The sequence below is a fragment of the Brienomyrus brachyistius genome, chromosome 4, assembly GCF_023856365.1.
Source record: "Brienomyrus brachyistius isolate T26 chromosome 4, BBRACH_0.4, whole genome shotgun sequence".
NCBI classification, from domain to species: Eukaryota; Metazoa; Chordata; class Actinopteri; order Osteoglossiformes; family Mormyridae; genus Brienomyrus; species Brienomyrus brachyistius.
In genome coordinates, this window is record NC_064536.1 from 16,780,643 (window position 1) to 16,796,932 (window position 16,290).

Here is a 16,290-nt window from a genome sequence, read left to right on the forward strand (position 1 = left end):
GTTGGCTTTCATTAGGCACAAATATGGTTTTGTGCTGACGTCGGCAATATTGTAGATGGACTTTGGGCAGCAGCAACAAGATGTAGCTAATGATTTTAGCTTTGTTTTACTATTTGCTTAGTATACCTGACCAAAATTTTGTGTCAGACACTAATTGAAAAAGTATGATTTACAGTCAAATGCACAGTACAGTAGCGGTCTTAAAGAATGTAAAGTATGATTCAGTATTTTTATGACAGTTCTGTCCAAATTATTACGTGTCCAAATTAGCGTGTCCAAATTATAATAATGGCAGCAAACACTTGCAATCTTGACTGAAAAAGCACCGTGTATCATTCAATAATTAATGTCAATGATAAATTGCTGGGTGTGCCTAGCATAAGTTCCTTTGTGATAATATACTGCCTGGTATGACCATAAATCCTTTCAACGCTGTGCGGTATGCAATTAAAGTCTATAGTCTTTTGATATTCTCAAAAAAAAAAGCGAGGAAGACTAGAATTATTTTATGTTGATATTTCCAAGTCAGTTTCAAAGATGACAATAAAGCGGTTAGGTTTCTTTGCATCTTCCATTCTATCCTGCTATTCTACAACAATCAGGCAGTATTTGTGCTGTGGATGCTAGCTGTTCACAAAAGCATGAAATATTGCGAGTGAGTTAACTCTAACGCTACCTGGTGTCACTCTGTAACCTGTGTGCATATATGTGCCCTGTGCTGGACTGGTATCCTGTTTAAGATGTACCCACAATCCTGTCTGGGAAATGTGACTGGAAAGTGACGGAATTCAACAGGATCGAACCTTATCTCATACATTTACAGTTATATATTCCGCTGTCTCATAAATCTGTCATTAAATACCCTTAATACACATTAAATTAACACAATGGCGTGTTAAATTTCACATGGTGTGAAATTTAAAAACACATCCATCTTGTCATGAATGTAAGAGGGCCTGTTCCAGGCACAAGGCTGGAGTACACCCTGGAATAGATACCATTCCATTGCAGGACACATGTACTATGGGCAACTGATGCATGCCAATTTCCCCAAGTACAGGAGGAAATATAGGAGAAGATGCAAACTCCACACATATGGAGCAGAGTTATTGGACTCAAGCCAGCCATCCAGTGAATCACCTTGCCATCCTACATTTTTAAAATACCAGTAAAATATACATCAAACATATGCATATTTCTAGCAGCACTCACTGTTTTCACACATCGATGTACTTTAACCTCGAAATGATTAGTACATGATAATGATTGTAAAAAAAACCACTGCCTTTCATTAATCTATTCTCTTTGTTTCAGTAAATACTGTTTGTTTCAGTAAACACTGTTTTAGTAAATACTGTTTGTTTCAGTAAACACTGTTTGTTTCAGTAAGCTCTGTTTGTTTCAGTAAACACTGTTTCAGTAAATACTGTTTGTTTCAGTAAACACTGTTTCAGTAAGCACTGTTTGTTTCAGTAAACACTGTTTGTTTCAGTAAACACTGTTTGTTTCAGTAAATACTGTTTGTTTCAGTAAGCACTGTTTGTTTCAGTAAGTACTGTTTGTTTCAGTAAGCACTGTTTGTTTCAGTAAATACTGTTTGGTTCAGTAAGTCCTGGAGAGGATCCTGCTGCCGCTGAATTAAAAATATAGTGACTATTGCACAAAATCTTTTCACCATGCATGTATGTGGGTGTGTATGTGTGTGTATCAGATACCATATTAAAATATCCAGCCTCAGCGTAAGTGTTCTTTTCATATCCCAAACATATTTCAGGCAGCTTTTAGGGGCTTCTCCCCTTTTTAATTCCTTTTGTTCTATGGGGCTTAATTTGGATGAGAATGCTTTATTTTTTGGTTTTCTATCCCAGCTGGTGTCAGCACTTCCAGGGAAAATAGGACCTAGTGGACCCCCCCCCCCTGACCCCCTCCAACCCACAGAATAGGCAACTCATTATACAGCCTAATGAGAGGACATTCAGTCAGATGGCTAGAGATTGTCATTATTATTGCAAGGACCCTAACCCTCAGAGGACCTTGGCGCAGACACATCATGCTCTAAAATTATATTTCTACACCATGCGCGTTAAGCAATCGACGGGATCGCATACAAATAATCAGTAAACGAATATGCGCATGGACCAATAGAAATCCAAAGTTGCATACTGTGAGTTGAATGTACACAGACACAGATATACATGCATGCATAGACTTGCAGCACCATAATCCCACACACAGATAGCCACAGAGAGTGTTACATGTAGAGAGGAGATGGTAATGGGACCCAGGCACTGACCTGTGTCCTCAACAGCTGACAGGTCCCATGTGCTGTGCACAGCTTCACCAAGCTCATTTGAAATGCAGATGTGGGGGGGGGGGGGGGGGTCGTTTTCCTTACTCAGTCTTTTGGCCACTCTACCCCCTACATTTATACACTTTGCTTGCTTTCTTTTCCCCATTTTTTACCCCCTGCCCCCAGTTTCAACATGTGTGAGAGTGAAGGATGATTCTGCATAGGGGGGTCACACTATCCTTCCCACCCCCGCCCCCCCCTTTCCCAATCTCTCTTGTCACCCCTTCCCTTTGGAAGGTGGATGATGGTGGAGGCTGAGAGACCTACATACAGAATCATGAGGTGACCTTTTGAGTGATGCTGTGCAGCCCACCCCCCCATCTCCCCCCCCCCCCCAGCCAACCCAACACCCAGTGACATCATCCTCCCAAGTTGACCTTGGTTGAGCAGGGCACTGACAGGACTGCTCACAGGGTGGAGAGGAGACACTAAACTGGTGATAGGAAGGGCAAAGAAGATTGTTGGGACTTCCTGCTGTCAATGCCAGGAATCGCTAGGGAGACTTACAGCCCTGCCACACTATAAGACAATGGAAACCAGAGAGACATGTAGCCTACTAATTAACATGCATTCTCGGGTGAGAATAGTCAGTTTTGCAGCCAGGGGCGATCCAAGGTTGCTCTCTGCCAGTGCTAGGTCAAGAAATCACAAGGACAGCACCAAGACCCTTGACACTATAAAACAGGAGAGGCCCAGCACCTTCAAGCCAAGATCCTGCTCAGCTTGGGCTCAGTGGTCAGCATAGTACAGAACCTGGACAATTAAGAAGCAAAAAAAGGCCTTTCCTACATTCCTAGACAATTAAGAGACGAAAAAGGCCCATCTTCATATCTGACCAGGAGATACCTGCACACTATTCTCCACTATTTTATTTTCAAGCAGTCTTCGATTCTTCCGCATTCCCATAGCAGGTACCCCCTACAGTGGATACCCAGTCAGGGGTCTAGGAGGAAGTCAGTCTCCTAGTCTCTTAGTCAGTATAACATGAATAACTATAACAGAAGAAATCATAGGTAATCCTGAGAAACACTGAGGAAACAATCCGTACAAGATGCCATGGTATTCTGTCAGCCTCCATAGCTCCTCGAGGACACCTCGCCTTCATCTCGGTAAGCATATTGACATCGGTAGTGTGGATTAGACCCCAGTGTGTCTGCTTGCCCGCGTCTGCTGCTGCTCTTAAATACATTTGCATGTCAGTCGCAAGCATCAGTACCTCAGCAGTGCAGTCCTCTTCTGCAGTCCATTCTGGGGCAACAGTATTACAGAGAACGTGTCTGTTGTCTTGAGGAACTGGATCGGGGTCTGAAGAAATTTGAGTAGAATCAGGGGTTAAACAGCATGCGGATGAGTCGGTGCAATGCTGGAGTCCTGATAACCATACCATGAGATTTCATTCTTCCTTATTGCCACCACATTTCTGGGACTGTGTTCACCTGTAGGGAAAGCTCTTCTTTTATCTAAGCACAGTCCACCTGTTCTCAGAGAGGAACCTCATCCCAGTGGCACCATGCCTCCTGCCGACCTGCTGACTTGATAAATATCCCTCCCCAGTTGTTCTCCATAGCCCTGGGGGCTCTCACCTTATATAACGTTTGGACACCACCAGACCAGTGACACAAGCATGTTTTTCATCACACCCAAGAATATTTCAGCGTGTCTCGGTAGCATATCATCTCTCATAGCAGTGGTATTTAGAATACACAGAGCAGTGTTTCCCAACCTGGTTTTTGGGGACCCCCAGACAGTCCACATTTTTTGCTCCCTCTCAGCTCCCGCAAAAACATGCACTGTCTGAGGGTTCCCGCGGACCGGGCTGGGAAACACTGGCATACAGCCTGCTGCTCCACCACATGTAGTGATATCTGCAATCAGGTGTCATCTGATTGGTCTCGTTCCTCACATGACTTGGAGTTGTTTGAGCGCCATCTTGATAAGCGCTTAACTTATAACTGCATATAGCTCCCATCCCATCCCACACTCATCCTCATTCATCAACTTCACATTTTGAACGCTCTTAGTGTTTGCGATTTAGCACGCCACACAGATGTAGATCCATTTTATTAACGATACAGCCCTGCTTCCCAAAGGGGGGGAGGGCGGGGGGGGGAATTTGCCCAGTGGGAATAATTTGGCAAAAAATTGGCATCATAAATCCAGAACGTCACTTTTGGTCCTACCAGCTCTTAACAGGGATAGAATTTGCACCTAACTTATTATCCGACCTGCAGGCATTACGGCGTCCGCAGGGAGTGTCTTGGTGTAGTTCTGTTTCAAAGCCAACCAACCCCCGATTGACAGCAATATTCTTGTCACATGTTGGTGGAATCGGGAGCTTCAGATCCCAGATCTTCCCAGGGAGCTGCAAAATTTGGCATCTAGAAACTCAACACCTACCGTTCATCTAAGGTTTATTATTTATACATTATATGGGATATATAATGTGTTTGCTCCAATACAATTGTTAAAAAAGGAAACCCCAGAAAGCCCTAAAAAATAATACGTAATAGCAAATTCCTGTAAAACTACCAGCGAACGCACTGCTGAAGGAATGCTGCGGGAAGTGGCAGGGTTCCAGTCCCGACGCCCAGTGTGCCGCACGTAGAATATCCGCACGTCGACGGGACCACGGTAGCCCTTCCCTGCCCTTGTGGGAGGGGCCTCTGGGCACGATGCCATCCCAGCAGCTGCTCCTAACCGCCGGGGGACCACTCAACATCCCACTGGCGAAAATCTAAAGCCCCTGTTAAGAAACATGCCACACTATTGTGTTTGTTTATTTTAGCACCCCTTGGCATGGCTAACGCCATTCCCTGCCCGGATGAATAATTGGAGTGACTGCTTTAACAAGATCACACTCCATTTGGAGCTCTTTATCTTATCATTAATAAGCTGCCTTTCCCCTCTCTGCTTCCCTTACAAAATGCCAGAGTAAATTAGCCATTCATGCACAACAGAAACAATAGAACCTATAGAGGATTATCCTACAGTGTAGTACCAAAAAAAAAATCATTCGCAAAAAAATAATTCCTATAAACATTTTGGGTTATTGTTGATGGGATGGTTTAATCTCTTTTTAAATACTGGACGTAATTGTAACAGCGACGTCCCATCTATACATATTTGAGCCTAATTATATAAGCTGTATGCCGTTATGTCCGGGGAACACACGCACACAGCTGTACTCATATCTTTGTGGGGACCATCCATCCATTTCAGTGACGACCTTAACCCCCACCCAGTCCTAACCTTAACCATAAGAAACCAAACAAAACAGTAGTCTTTTGGCATTTTTTATTTTTTGATTGCAGTGTACCTGGACCACACACACACACACACACACACACACAGAAAAACACATATATATGTCCATGTGCCGGTTACTTTACGTTAAGGCATTTGGTAAGAAAAATGAGGGATAATGAATAATAAATAAAAAAATTGTAAATAAATAAAAATAAGAACTTATTTATATACATGTAGTTGGTGTAACCTTTCTAGGGTGATTCCTGCATTATGGGTGACATTCAGACTCATACTGGTCAAGAAAAATGTCCCAGAGCATGGACAAGCTTATAATCAATGAGTAAATTTGCACATCTTCTAACCTCTTGCATATAGAGAAATCTGCAAAATTCATACAATAGCTTACAGGTTAGAAACGCACAGTATTATATCAGCATTATGGATGTGACAACAAGCGGACCTTTGTAGGGAACTACCCTCAAGCATTTGCTTTCGTTTCATGAAAAGCTAAGTTGGCAACATTAACAGTCCAGGCACAAGAACACAGTATCAACAGAACGATAGAAAGTCGCCTCTTTCCATATTGACGGTATTATCTGATATGAGGCCGGTCTTTTCACAGTCAATAAAATTCTCCTCACCCCTGTATGTTCCCATTCACAGACCCTCTGAGAGTTTACATTATATGGTTCCATTCAAAAGAATTTCATGCTGTATTGGTCATGCTGGAATTGTCCCTTTCACTGTCCAAATCAGGTCTGGGACTTATATATGATTGTTCAGTGGACGGTCAGAGAACTGGCCCCGGATAGGAATCTCTGTCATGGAAATTCATAAAGGTGAAGCTCCAGAATGCTCGCAATCCGGATATTTCCCGGCAAACCTTGGCTGGGGAAAGGAAACGTGCCTCTTTCCTTCTGTCAGCACCGTGCCCGGTCTGGTGTGCGCAGATTTCTCAGGTCGAGCCACGTGAGCCGCGAGTGACCGGCAATCCCTTGCGCATCGCGTTCCCGCCCGCAGACGTGACGCTGCCGCCCCGCGGCCGGCGTCTCCCTGCTGCTCTCTACAGTCATTCACCCTTGCATTCTTCAACGAGATCTGAAGAATAATGGCATTATTGTAACGTGAGCCCCGTTGTCGTGGTCTCTCTTATAGGTGACTGTGAACAAGCTCCCTCGTATGGCAGCCAGGCAGGTTGAGGGTGTGTGTGTGTGTGTGTGTGTGTGTGTGAGAGAGAGAGAGGGAGAGAGCGAGAGAGAGAGAGCGAGAGAGAGAGAGAGAGCCGTAGTGCGATCGTAGAGATCAGAAGCAATCAGGAATGTGACAGTACTGTACGGATGCTGGATGAAAATCTGAAGGAACATGGTGCATTTCCTCAAAAAAAAAAAAAACCCAACCCTACTCACCTTCTTCACTCAACAAGCTTGCCGTGTTTTACTTTAAGCCTTGCCGCTCTCAAAGCAACGTCTCCCGCTTGAATAGTCGACTAAACGTAGGAGGGAGGCGGCGACTCCGCGACCTTTCAGTCGACCATCCGCGCCGCTCGCGACGAGGAACTCGCGATCAATTTAATTAACACCGTGGGCGACCGTAAAGTAACCGTGGGGTTTACCAGATTATGTTATGACTGCGATGTGATTCTAGGTTTTATTTCAAGTGCAAAGTGCTAAACAATTTTAGGTCAACTGTAAAAAAAATATGTATGTTATAGTTATAAAATAGTTATTAAAATGAAATTGCTATTCATAACAGGTCCATTTTTTTCGTTTCATAGTCTTTTGTCTTCCCCCTCCTGCTTGGCCACTCTCATTCTCTCTTCAATATCCTGTAATATCTTCTCCCATCTACCCCCCCCTTCCAGCTGGAGAAACACATCAAATCTGCCGCTGCCTGGGTCATTTCAGAAGAGTCGGAGGTGGGGGAGGGAGCGAAACTGACCGCGGCTTCGCAGCAGTGGTGCGGCCCCGACCGCTAGGGTCCTTGATGGATTGAAGGTCCACCTCGTATGGGACCCATCAGTATCCTGCTGTAACTCACCCAAAAGGCTCCATTTTTATTTGGTGGATTAGCGCAAACAGTCTGGCGTAACAGAAAAAAAGAATCGTTACTAATATAAGTCAATCAAGGTTTAATTAAAGATAACTTACACTTATATGACATAAACAATTGCAAAATTCCCACTTGTGGGACTAATAAAGGATTATCTTATCTCTTATGTAACATTTTAAGAAATACACTAATTTTGCAGCACGAACCATTTTTGGAGCATTGATTGATTATATTAATTTTTTGTTGTTGCTATTTTTAATGAGGCCACAGGCCGATTATCTCGTTCAGCTGAGTTCAAAATAAAATAAAATAAACAAAGGAAGACATGCTTTCGATGTACTCAGACCTACTGGGTGGAAGTAAAAAAAACATTTAAATGAATTATCAGGCTTTTCTCAGAGCTTATTCTCCTGGTACCGGGACATCGAAGCCACCCTGTAGCGTCAACGCACAATCTGCCAGCTTTACAAGGTCAGGACGTAGGCCGGATTCTCCGTCAGGCTACAGCCAGGCCGAAGGGAAAAACAGAAAAGCATTATACTTTTGTAGTATTTGTCCTCTGGCCTCTCCCGCCCTCGGTGGTGATTTCCTACGAAAGCCTCATTTCGGAAATTGTAGTGAAGCCCAGTGTAACGTGCAGCAAGGCAGCCAGGTTTATTGTATGGCGAGCAGATGCTCGTGCATGCGTGTGGTTTGATTTTATCCACTCTTATCAAACCCTGTTCTCCAGGGTTCTGTGAGCAGTGGCTGGAAGCGCGCAGGGGGACAACAACAAATTTAGGAATTATGACAGATGTTATTTTATACACAATATTTGTTGTGACAGTTTGGACGGCAGTACCAGTAAGCGGCGTAATTCTGCGGTTACCGACTGTGAGACGCACGGTATATTCTGTATATTTCCAGTACATTTCATTTTAGCCAGGGTCCACAAAATGAATTTATCGGATAGATTAAATGTATTTTATTAACACGCACTTGCCAAAATCTTTGTCAGACAGACGAGCACAAATAAATCGATCGATTAATTGTGATTCTGGTGAATACCAAGATGGTTTCCCATTAAATGTAACGTCTCTTTGAGATACGTGACAGCTGACAGTGAATATAACTAATCTGTCACGGTAACTATAAATATGTAGCCTATTGCGAAAATCAGAAAAATCAGAGACAACTGCTCTGGCAAAACCGAAAACGTGCACAGGCCCATGTTCCATTTGTTAAGTACTTGCAACACCATCGCCATAATTCAATACGGTATATTTATTGGTGTATTAGTTGTTTGACATTCAGTTAAGTTCTGTATTTCTTCACAAATCCTGTCGGCGAAGATCGAACACAAATGAATAAGAGAAGCTGCCTTTCCATTAAAGACACACTGCAGTTTGAATATTGTCGGTTAATTTAAATGCAAAAATGCAGATTTTTTATAACTATTTTTAGCATGTGTTGTTTGTATTGTTAGCTACCATTCATCGCCTTTGTTCACAGTAAAATTGGACTGGAAGCTTTTGCTGACACATCCGTTAACAAAGAACCGACTGCTTTTCTTCTGCATTATTTACTATGCAAGTGCACAGGAAAATGATATTGGCGCAAAACTTTTCTTTGGCGGGGCGAAAGATTTAACAATTACATGTCAGCCGAACAGAGTTTGGCTCAAAGAATTACCTAGTGGGAAATTCCTACATATCCCTTAACCAGACTGGAAATCGGCCTTATTAGTAAAATGATGAAATCCAGCTTATAAACACGCTTGTCTTGCAGCGCTGGTTTAAGTTAAACATTAGCTGCGGAATAGAGACTGAAAAGACAAATGATCATTCTTACAAGTGCGCTGGCCGGGCCGCGTGATAAATCTGCCCGAGCCTGCGGAAGGACTGATCCTTAAGAAAAATGAAGGCGACCAAGCACGCGTTTCCAATATAAAACGGCAGTTTAAAACGTATTTCGGACTCAGAACACGCACCGTGATGCCATAGTGGTTTACTATTAAATCACGCTGTGTACAAAATAAATAAGTTTACATTACGGTCAACTTCTCTACAATTTATCTCCTCTCTCCGAACAGCTGCGGACAGCAGGTGTGTGTGCGGAAAAGGATTAACCGACGAAACAGGAGCCCATTTTATTCTTCTTATAGGCGAAGGAGAAATCATTCAAGAAAATAGAGAAATCGTATGAATGTATATCGGCTCAAGACTTAGCGCAGTACAACATAGCGCGATTGTTTTATGTAGGACAATTGCGGAGCACAGGTAGCTGTAAATATCCCTGTGTTCAGCACAGCGAACGGGGTCTCCGGCTGCGTTTCTGTTGTTCCCCTTAACTGAGAATAAAGAAACATAAGACTAATCTTTTGCGTTTTTGCTCCGTCAACTTAATAACTTAGACTGGAAAATAATACATCGGACGTATTCCATTTCAGTAGGAGGTCGATTTTATGTCACCACGTCGTTACAGAATACCTTCAAAAATATGGCTTTGCTCATCTGAAAATATACATAATTTAAACTACGCTGGGTAAATATTAAAACGCAAAGGTAGCTGTAGAACAATTTGTCATTGAGAGAGAATAGAAGGACTCTAATATTTACATTCGGAAGGAAGATCAGATGCCGTTAATTAAAAAAATGCGACGTCGTAAGCGGCATTTCTCCATATTTTTGTTCGCGTTTCCATAGATACATCATGCTCGAGCTCCATCATCTTTTGTTCGGACCCAGACAGAAAGGAATCTGGAGTGGGGGATAAGCGGTTCTCTGTCGCCCTCTCCCGGCAGTGTGTAAACATTTCCTTAGCGTAAGAGAGTGGGACTGTCCCGGAGACACCGTACAACCCATCTATCGCCCCCGCTTACTTATTTTCTTAAGTGTTTTCGGGGATTTGGACTACGTGTACTACGTCATTGGTTACATCCCTTTTATCCAAGGTATTACGCAGATATTTCGTTAAATATTGTAGTTATTGTTGCTAATTTTTCGTTTTTACGGTGTTTTTTTATGTTAAAACTCACCCTACATGGGCATTTAGGATCGAAATGTTTTATCTGTCCACTTATCGTTGTTTTTTTCGTGATCCGTGACTGTTTCAAAGCGCGACGTCGCCTGTTATGGATGCCGCACTAAGTACCTGAAGCATTATGAATATATATAACGCAATTAAATTTCACTGCTAGGGCAATTGAACTGAATTATAATTACGTTATTTTTTGACGTCGCTGCTGCTTATTATTATTGTTATTTTAGGCATGCATCGTCTTAGTCATTACATTTTTGCTGCTAAAATAAAATCGATTGAATAAATCTTGATAAGTCGTTATGTGAGATATTAAAATTACGAATTACTCTGCAACGGACTTTTTATTGACCATCTTAAAATTTACTGAAACATTTGACTCCTTGCCAAATATATCGACGTGTGTACCGATGACACGCTCGCCTAAGCAGAAGCTGGGAGATTAAAGGTCAAATTACTGGTGGTAATTTGACAAGTTCTCTCTTTAAAAATAACTCAATGGTGAATAAGTATAGAATACTTCTTAAAGTACACGTTGTAATAAAGAAATGGAGTCTACTTATGCTGTACATAATAGCATAGATGTGTAGTAAGGAGCCTATCCGAAGCACAGAAGGACACATAGGTGGCGTGATAGTCGATGACTGGGCACAACACACACACACACACATACACACACACACAATCATCATTACAGGCAACATAAAGCCAGTCAGCCCTATTTCATGTCAGGACGATGGAATGAAACCCACGATAACATGGGGAGCGCATGCAAAATATTAATAATAGAAACAATATGAAAATGAAAAATGTTTCGTAAAATTCAGCAATTTTACGATTGCACAGGTCACAGGGCGTCCATAAAAAATGATGGAAAAGCGCGAGCGTATCTGTGCTCGCAGAATCTTTGGGTCAGTGGAGGTGCACTTCCTCTACTTCCAAAAACGCAGAGTGCGCCCCACATGTCTATCCTCGGTGAGAACCGTTGCAAAACGGAGGAAATTACCTTTAATGAAAGAAAAGTACACGGGGACAGCACATGCGCACACACGCCCGCAAGCAGACGCACACACAAAAGGCATGTTAAGCCTGCTTCACGTGCACAAACCAAAAGAAATACAACTGTCAAAACATGCACATTTGTGTATATGCAATCAGTCAAATAGATAAGAATACTGGTAGTTAACATTTACATTTTTTGAATACATGTAAACAACCATATGGTTTACTTTTGCACGCGCTGCTCTCCTCCATTGAGTGGATTATTAATTATACTACTTGTCAATTAACAATAAAAAACCTTTATATATTATGCACGGGATGGCGGGCGTGCTTTACGACGCGCTTTAAAGCCTTATCTCAACATAATTATTAACATGTTTTTCATCCAGATGTTTACTAAAGAATGGAACTTCATCCAAGAAAAATAAAAGCCAAGTAGAGATAATTACCCCTTCCATACACAGTAAAATTTGACCTCGGGGTGTTTATTTTTTGAAACGTTCAATTATTTACACAGTTATTTGCCAGGACTTAAATTTTACTTCTCACCAGATACATAACTCATTTTTTTTATGTATTACGCGGTTTTCACAGAAGTGTCCCTGAGCACCAGACATTCATCTTTGTAACGACACGTGCAAGAGTTTAACATAAGGCACGAATATTTAATTGTCTCAAGATGGACACTTCAGATGGAGACTCCATTTTCCGAGAAGCTATTTATTACCGAAAATAATCCCGTCGGTAACTAAAGTTGCCAGATAGCGTTTATGCGGAGGAGAACGTGCCCGATAATGAAAGCCCACATCGGTACCACAAAGTGTCAGAAATAGCCTGAACGATTCCGCGTTTGCAGAGTCAGCCTTTTCTGCTTCCGGCAGCAGTCGTAAGATGCAACCAACGAACACCAGTAATCTCAATCCCACCACTGCCCTTAAAGGTACCTGATTACTGTATACGGGGCTCTTAGTGGAAGCTCAGTCCAGCTCAGCGGAGAGACCGTTTTACAAAAATAAATGTAATTAAATTAAACGTGTAAAAATATACTCTTACTTGCATTTCTGTTTAGCAGAACTGCAGCGGACACCAACAACCAGATGGGGGGGAAACCCCATCACACATAGCAGTCATGGGAAAATGTGTGTAGGTTTGACAAAGCTGCTGTATGGAACAGAGCCCACGCCTGAAAGAACGTGACAAAACAAACAGTCAAACATCACTATGGAGACCAGGCAGAGCAGACAAAGTGCTTTAGTTTATTGAGCAATGCTTATGGGGTGGAGTTGGTTAAACAATTATTACATCATACAATACGAGGCCGCCCTCACCCTCCACAGTTATTCACAGGGACAATGGTTCATGAGCATTATCATCATGAATAGTAAATTATCATCATCAATAACTTTCAAAGCATATAACATACAGCATACAAGCCACACTTGAGGATATTTCCAGATCTTTAATGAAAACATTGAAGTCACGTGAACCAATAAACGATGGCAAATGTCATATATTTTTCTAAAAAAAAAAAAAAAAAATTACATAAAAAAAAGGCCAGAACTGTTTTCATATGTCTGCAAAATTCTGAATATACTGAACGTTACTGAGCTTTTGTGATCATTGCACTCAACAGAAATGTAACGCAAAGTAACAGTGAACTGCAAACATGAGCTCAGGCTGAGGTTGCTTTTTGGCAAGAGGGAAATGCGGATGGACGTGGAAAACCAACTCAGAACCACCAGGGGCAACAAGTCAGGCACTCTGACCATGCAGTGACGTTTTTTTTTTATCTTTTGTTTTTACAAAATACTTTAAAGCTGTGTGAGACAATCTCCTTGTGAGTTTAACACATTTTGTTGAAGCTGGTTACTCCTGTTAGGGGCCCACAGACAACCATCTTGTGGACAAATTCTTTTGCAGTTCATAGTCCATCTGACCAGAGTTTACACCACCAATCAAAATAGCTGTTACTTTTTTTTTCCCATCAAAGTAACATCATACGGCATTTGAAAGTGTCATAAATCCCTCATGCATTGGACAATATTTAAAAAATAATAATAAAAAAAAAAGTCCGGACTAACAGCATTATAGCGGACGAGTTTTGAGATGTTACAGCGTCCAATAAGAGGTGGGAAGTCGGAGGAAGGGGGCTGCTACTTGAGTGTTCCGCACATTGATGGGGAAGCGTGAGCACAATGACATCACAGTCGGACTAGACACCACTCTACACTATCAAAGTCACGACACGCGCCTCTGTCTGAACAGAACTGAGGTCGGCTATGCAGACATTCAAAATCACATCGGAAAAGATAGATGGCAATTTTTTCTTTTGTTTTTTTTTGTTATTAAACTCGTGTAGTCTTATGTCACTATATATATTTGTACACCTACACAGAAAAAACGTGGAGTAGCCTCAGAACCGACTTCAACCTCCGTTTTTAGAAAATAACCTTTTTACCTTTGTTTTTTTTTTAAAAAAATTAAAAATACAAAATTAAATAATTTGGAATAAAAAGGCACACCTCTCGCACAGTGAATACATTGAAAACAGCATAAAGCATGTTTAGGATTATTTCGCAAACTATATTCTGGAGAAAGAACATGTAACTGTACCAGAATAGGTAATACTATAGGTTACCGGAACCGGACGAAACAAAAAAGTAGTTAATTTAGGCAACATGCTCTTTTTTGTTTTTACACTGTTTAAGTTTTGTACACATTTTAAACAATAACATCCTTCATATATCAGAACATGTACACTCATTCTGGGTGTTTTTTTTTAAAATACTTACAAAGATGTGTTGACTAAAATGGAATGTAAAAATAGATCATTCATATATCCAAACAAAAAAAAACTAAATGTGATTTTTGCATGGGTTCAAATAATAACAATTAAGTCAATATAGAAGAAAAATTAATTATTTAGCTTGTGATGTTTGTTACCTAAAATTTTACCGCACAGGCTACAATTCACATAATTGGTGTCAGTATTGCATTTCCTTTGAAAAGATCACGGTAACCATAGAGAATAAACACACAAGCATTTTGGTGAGTTTTGTCATGCGTAAAAACACTGTTTTTATTTGTTTGGAGTTAGTTTATATGTAATTTCCTTGTATGTGACCAAGTTTTAATGTACAGCTGAATGACGTCACACAGCCCACTAGGAGAAACTGACAAGGTCAATACGATTGGCAAGGCGGGTGACATTTAAAACAAACTTTCGTAACAGACCACTGCTTTCAACTTCCTGCCAGTACAAGAAAACAGAAAATAAAAATCTGATCTATATCGATGTGATGCCACGGCAGCTAAACCGGAGTTTTCCTGTCAATAACATTTGAAACCAGACCAACAGAGGCGATAGAGTCGGCAAAAGTTAATATTCTCTGGAACAGAGGAGGAAAAACACCGAACATCAAAAACAAAAAAAAAAAATCAGTAACGATACAAATGCGTCGTATTTGTGCCAGTCAGCAAGTGAAGGAGGGGAGGAAGAAGAAAGAGACAGAGGGCGGAGGGCGACAACGTGAGAGGCTGTGGTACTGTCAGATGCTGATGCCGGTCTCCTTGGGAGACAGGAGTATGAGGATGGGTGTGGAGTGGTCGTCAAAAGGGGGCGCTACAGGCAGTGACGGGTGAAGCCGACATCAGCTCAGCGATGGGCGCGATGCTCGCTGCGGTTTTGTGGAAGACTGCTCCGCTGCAGTGCTCAGCGGGAGCTAGCCATAAGGTGGCCTGGCCTGCACTTCCTGCCGCTCCCTCTCTACGCCTGTTGGCCCCGCCCACTGCGGACACAGCCTATAAAACGCTAAAATTACTTCCATTAAAAAATAATAATAATAATAATAATAAAAAAAAAAAAAACGAACGAACAAACGAACGAACGAAAAATACCAACAAACATTTTCAAAGTCCAGTGGGAGGGATGTCCATCAAATTTTCAGTCTTCTCTGGGAACAGAACACATTGCCCCCCCCACCCCCAACCCCACCCCAGGTTCCCCATTTAATTTCTCACTAAAAAGAACAACGGAAACACTATGACAAACATGTAACTTGAGAATGCTGGGAGAAATAACATATATTACAAAAGAAGAACGGCAAAATTCCCACATGCTACCAGCTTTGAAGGTACTTCCTTTTCTCCTTTACTACCCCTCCCGTCCTACGGAACGAGTCGAAAAAACAAAATGTAACATAAATGTAAACAAACGATGAACGCAGCTGCTGAGGGCGTCCCCCGAGGCTGAATGTGAGCGCGCCTGCCGTCCTACTGCCGGGGTCCCTCTCCGTCCCCTGGGGTTCCAACTTATCCCTGCCACCATATGAACCCCAGGCTATGACAGAATGGTTGTGATGAAGTCGTAGAACCTCTTGGAGTACTGCTCAGGGTTCACCGTGGAGATCTCTGCTCCCGCCTGCAAGACAGGGGACAGGCTGATGAATGGATGACGTCGGGGCAAGAACAGGAGTTCCCGAGGCAGGAGAGGCTCTCACTCACCCCGTGCTTCACGGTCTTGGCTGCATGGGCGGCCTTCTTCTTAGCATCATAATGGGTCAGGATGTCTATCACCGCCATGAAGTAGACCTCCTTTCTTGGCGAATCTTCGGCAGGAGGGAGGA

At 42.2% G+C, this 16,290-nt stretch overlaps 1 protein-coding gene across 3 annotated transcripts in view; it reads right to left on the reverse strand.

The window, feature by feature from the left end:
- Positions 1-12,898: 12,898 nt before the first annotated feature.
- Positions 12,899-16,290, reverse strand: part of pip4k2ab (phosphatidylinositol-5-phosphate 4-kinase, type II, alpha b) — a 40,553-nt gene continuing 37,161 nt past the window's right edge. For all 3 annotated transcript variants that reach the window (XM_049010718.1, XM_049010719.1, XM_049010721.1), the window contains 2 exons: positions 16,169-16,272; positions 12,899-16,085 (listed from right to left, as the gene is read on the reverse strand). In XM_049010718.1, the coding sequence (XP_048866675.1) occupies positions 16,005-16,085; positions 16,169-16,272 (185 nt within the window). In that variant the 3' untranslated portion in view covers positions 12,899-16,004. The remainder of the gene's footprint in view (positions 16,086-16,168; positions 16,273-16,290) is intronic.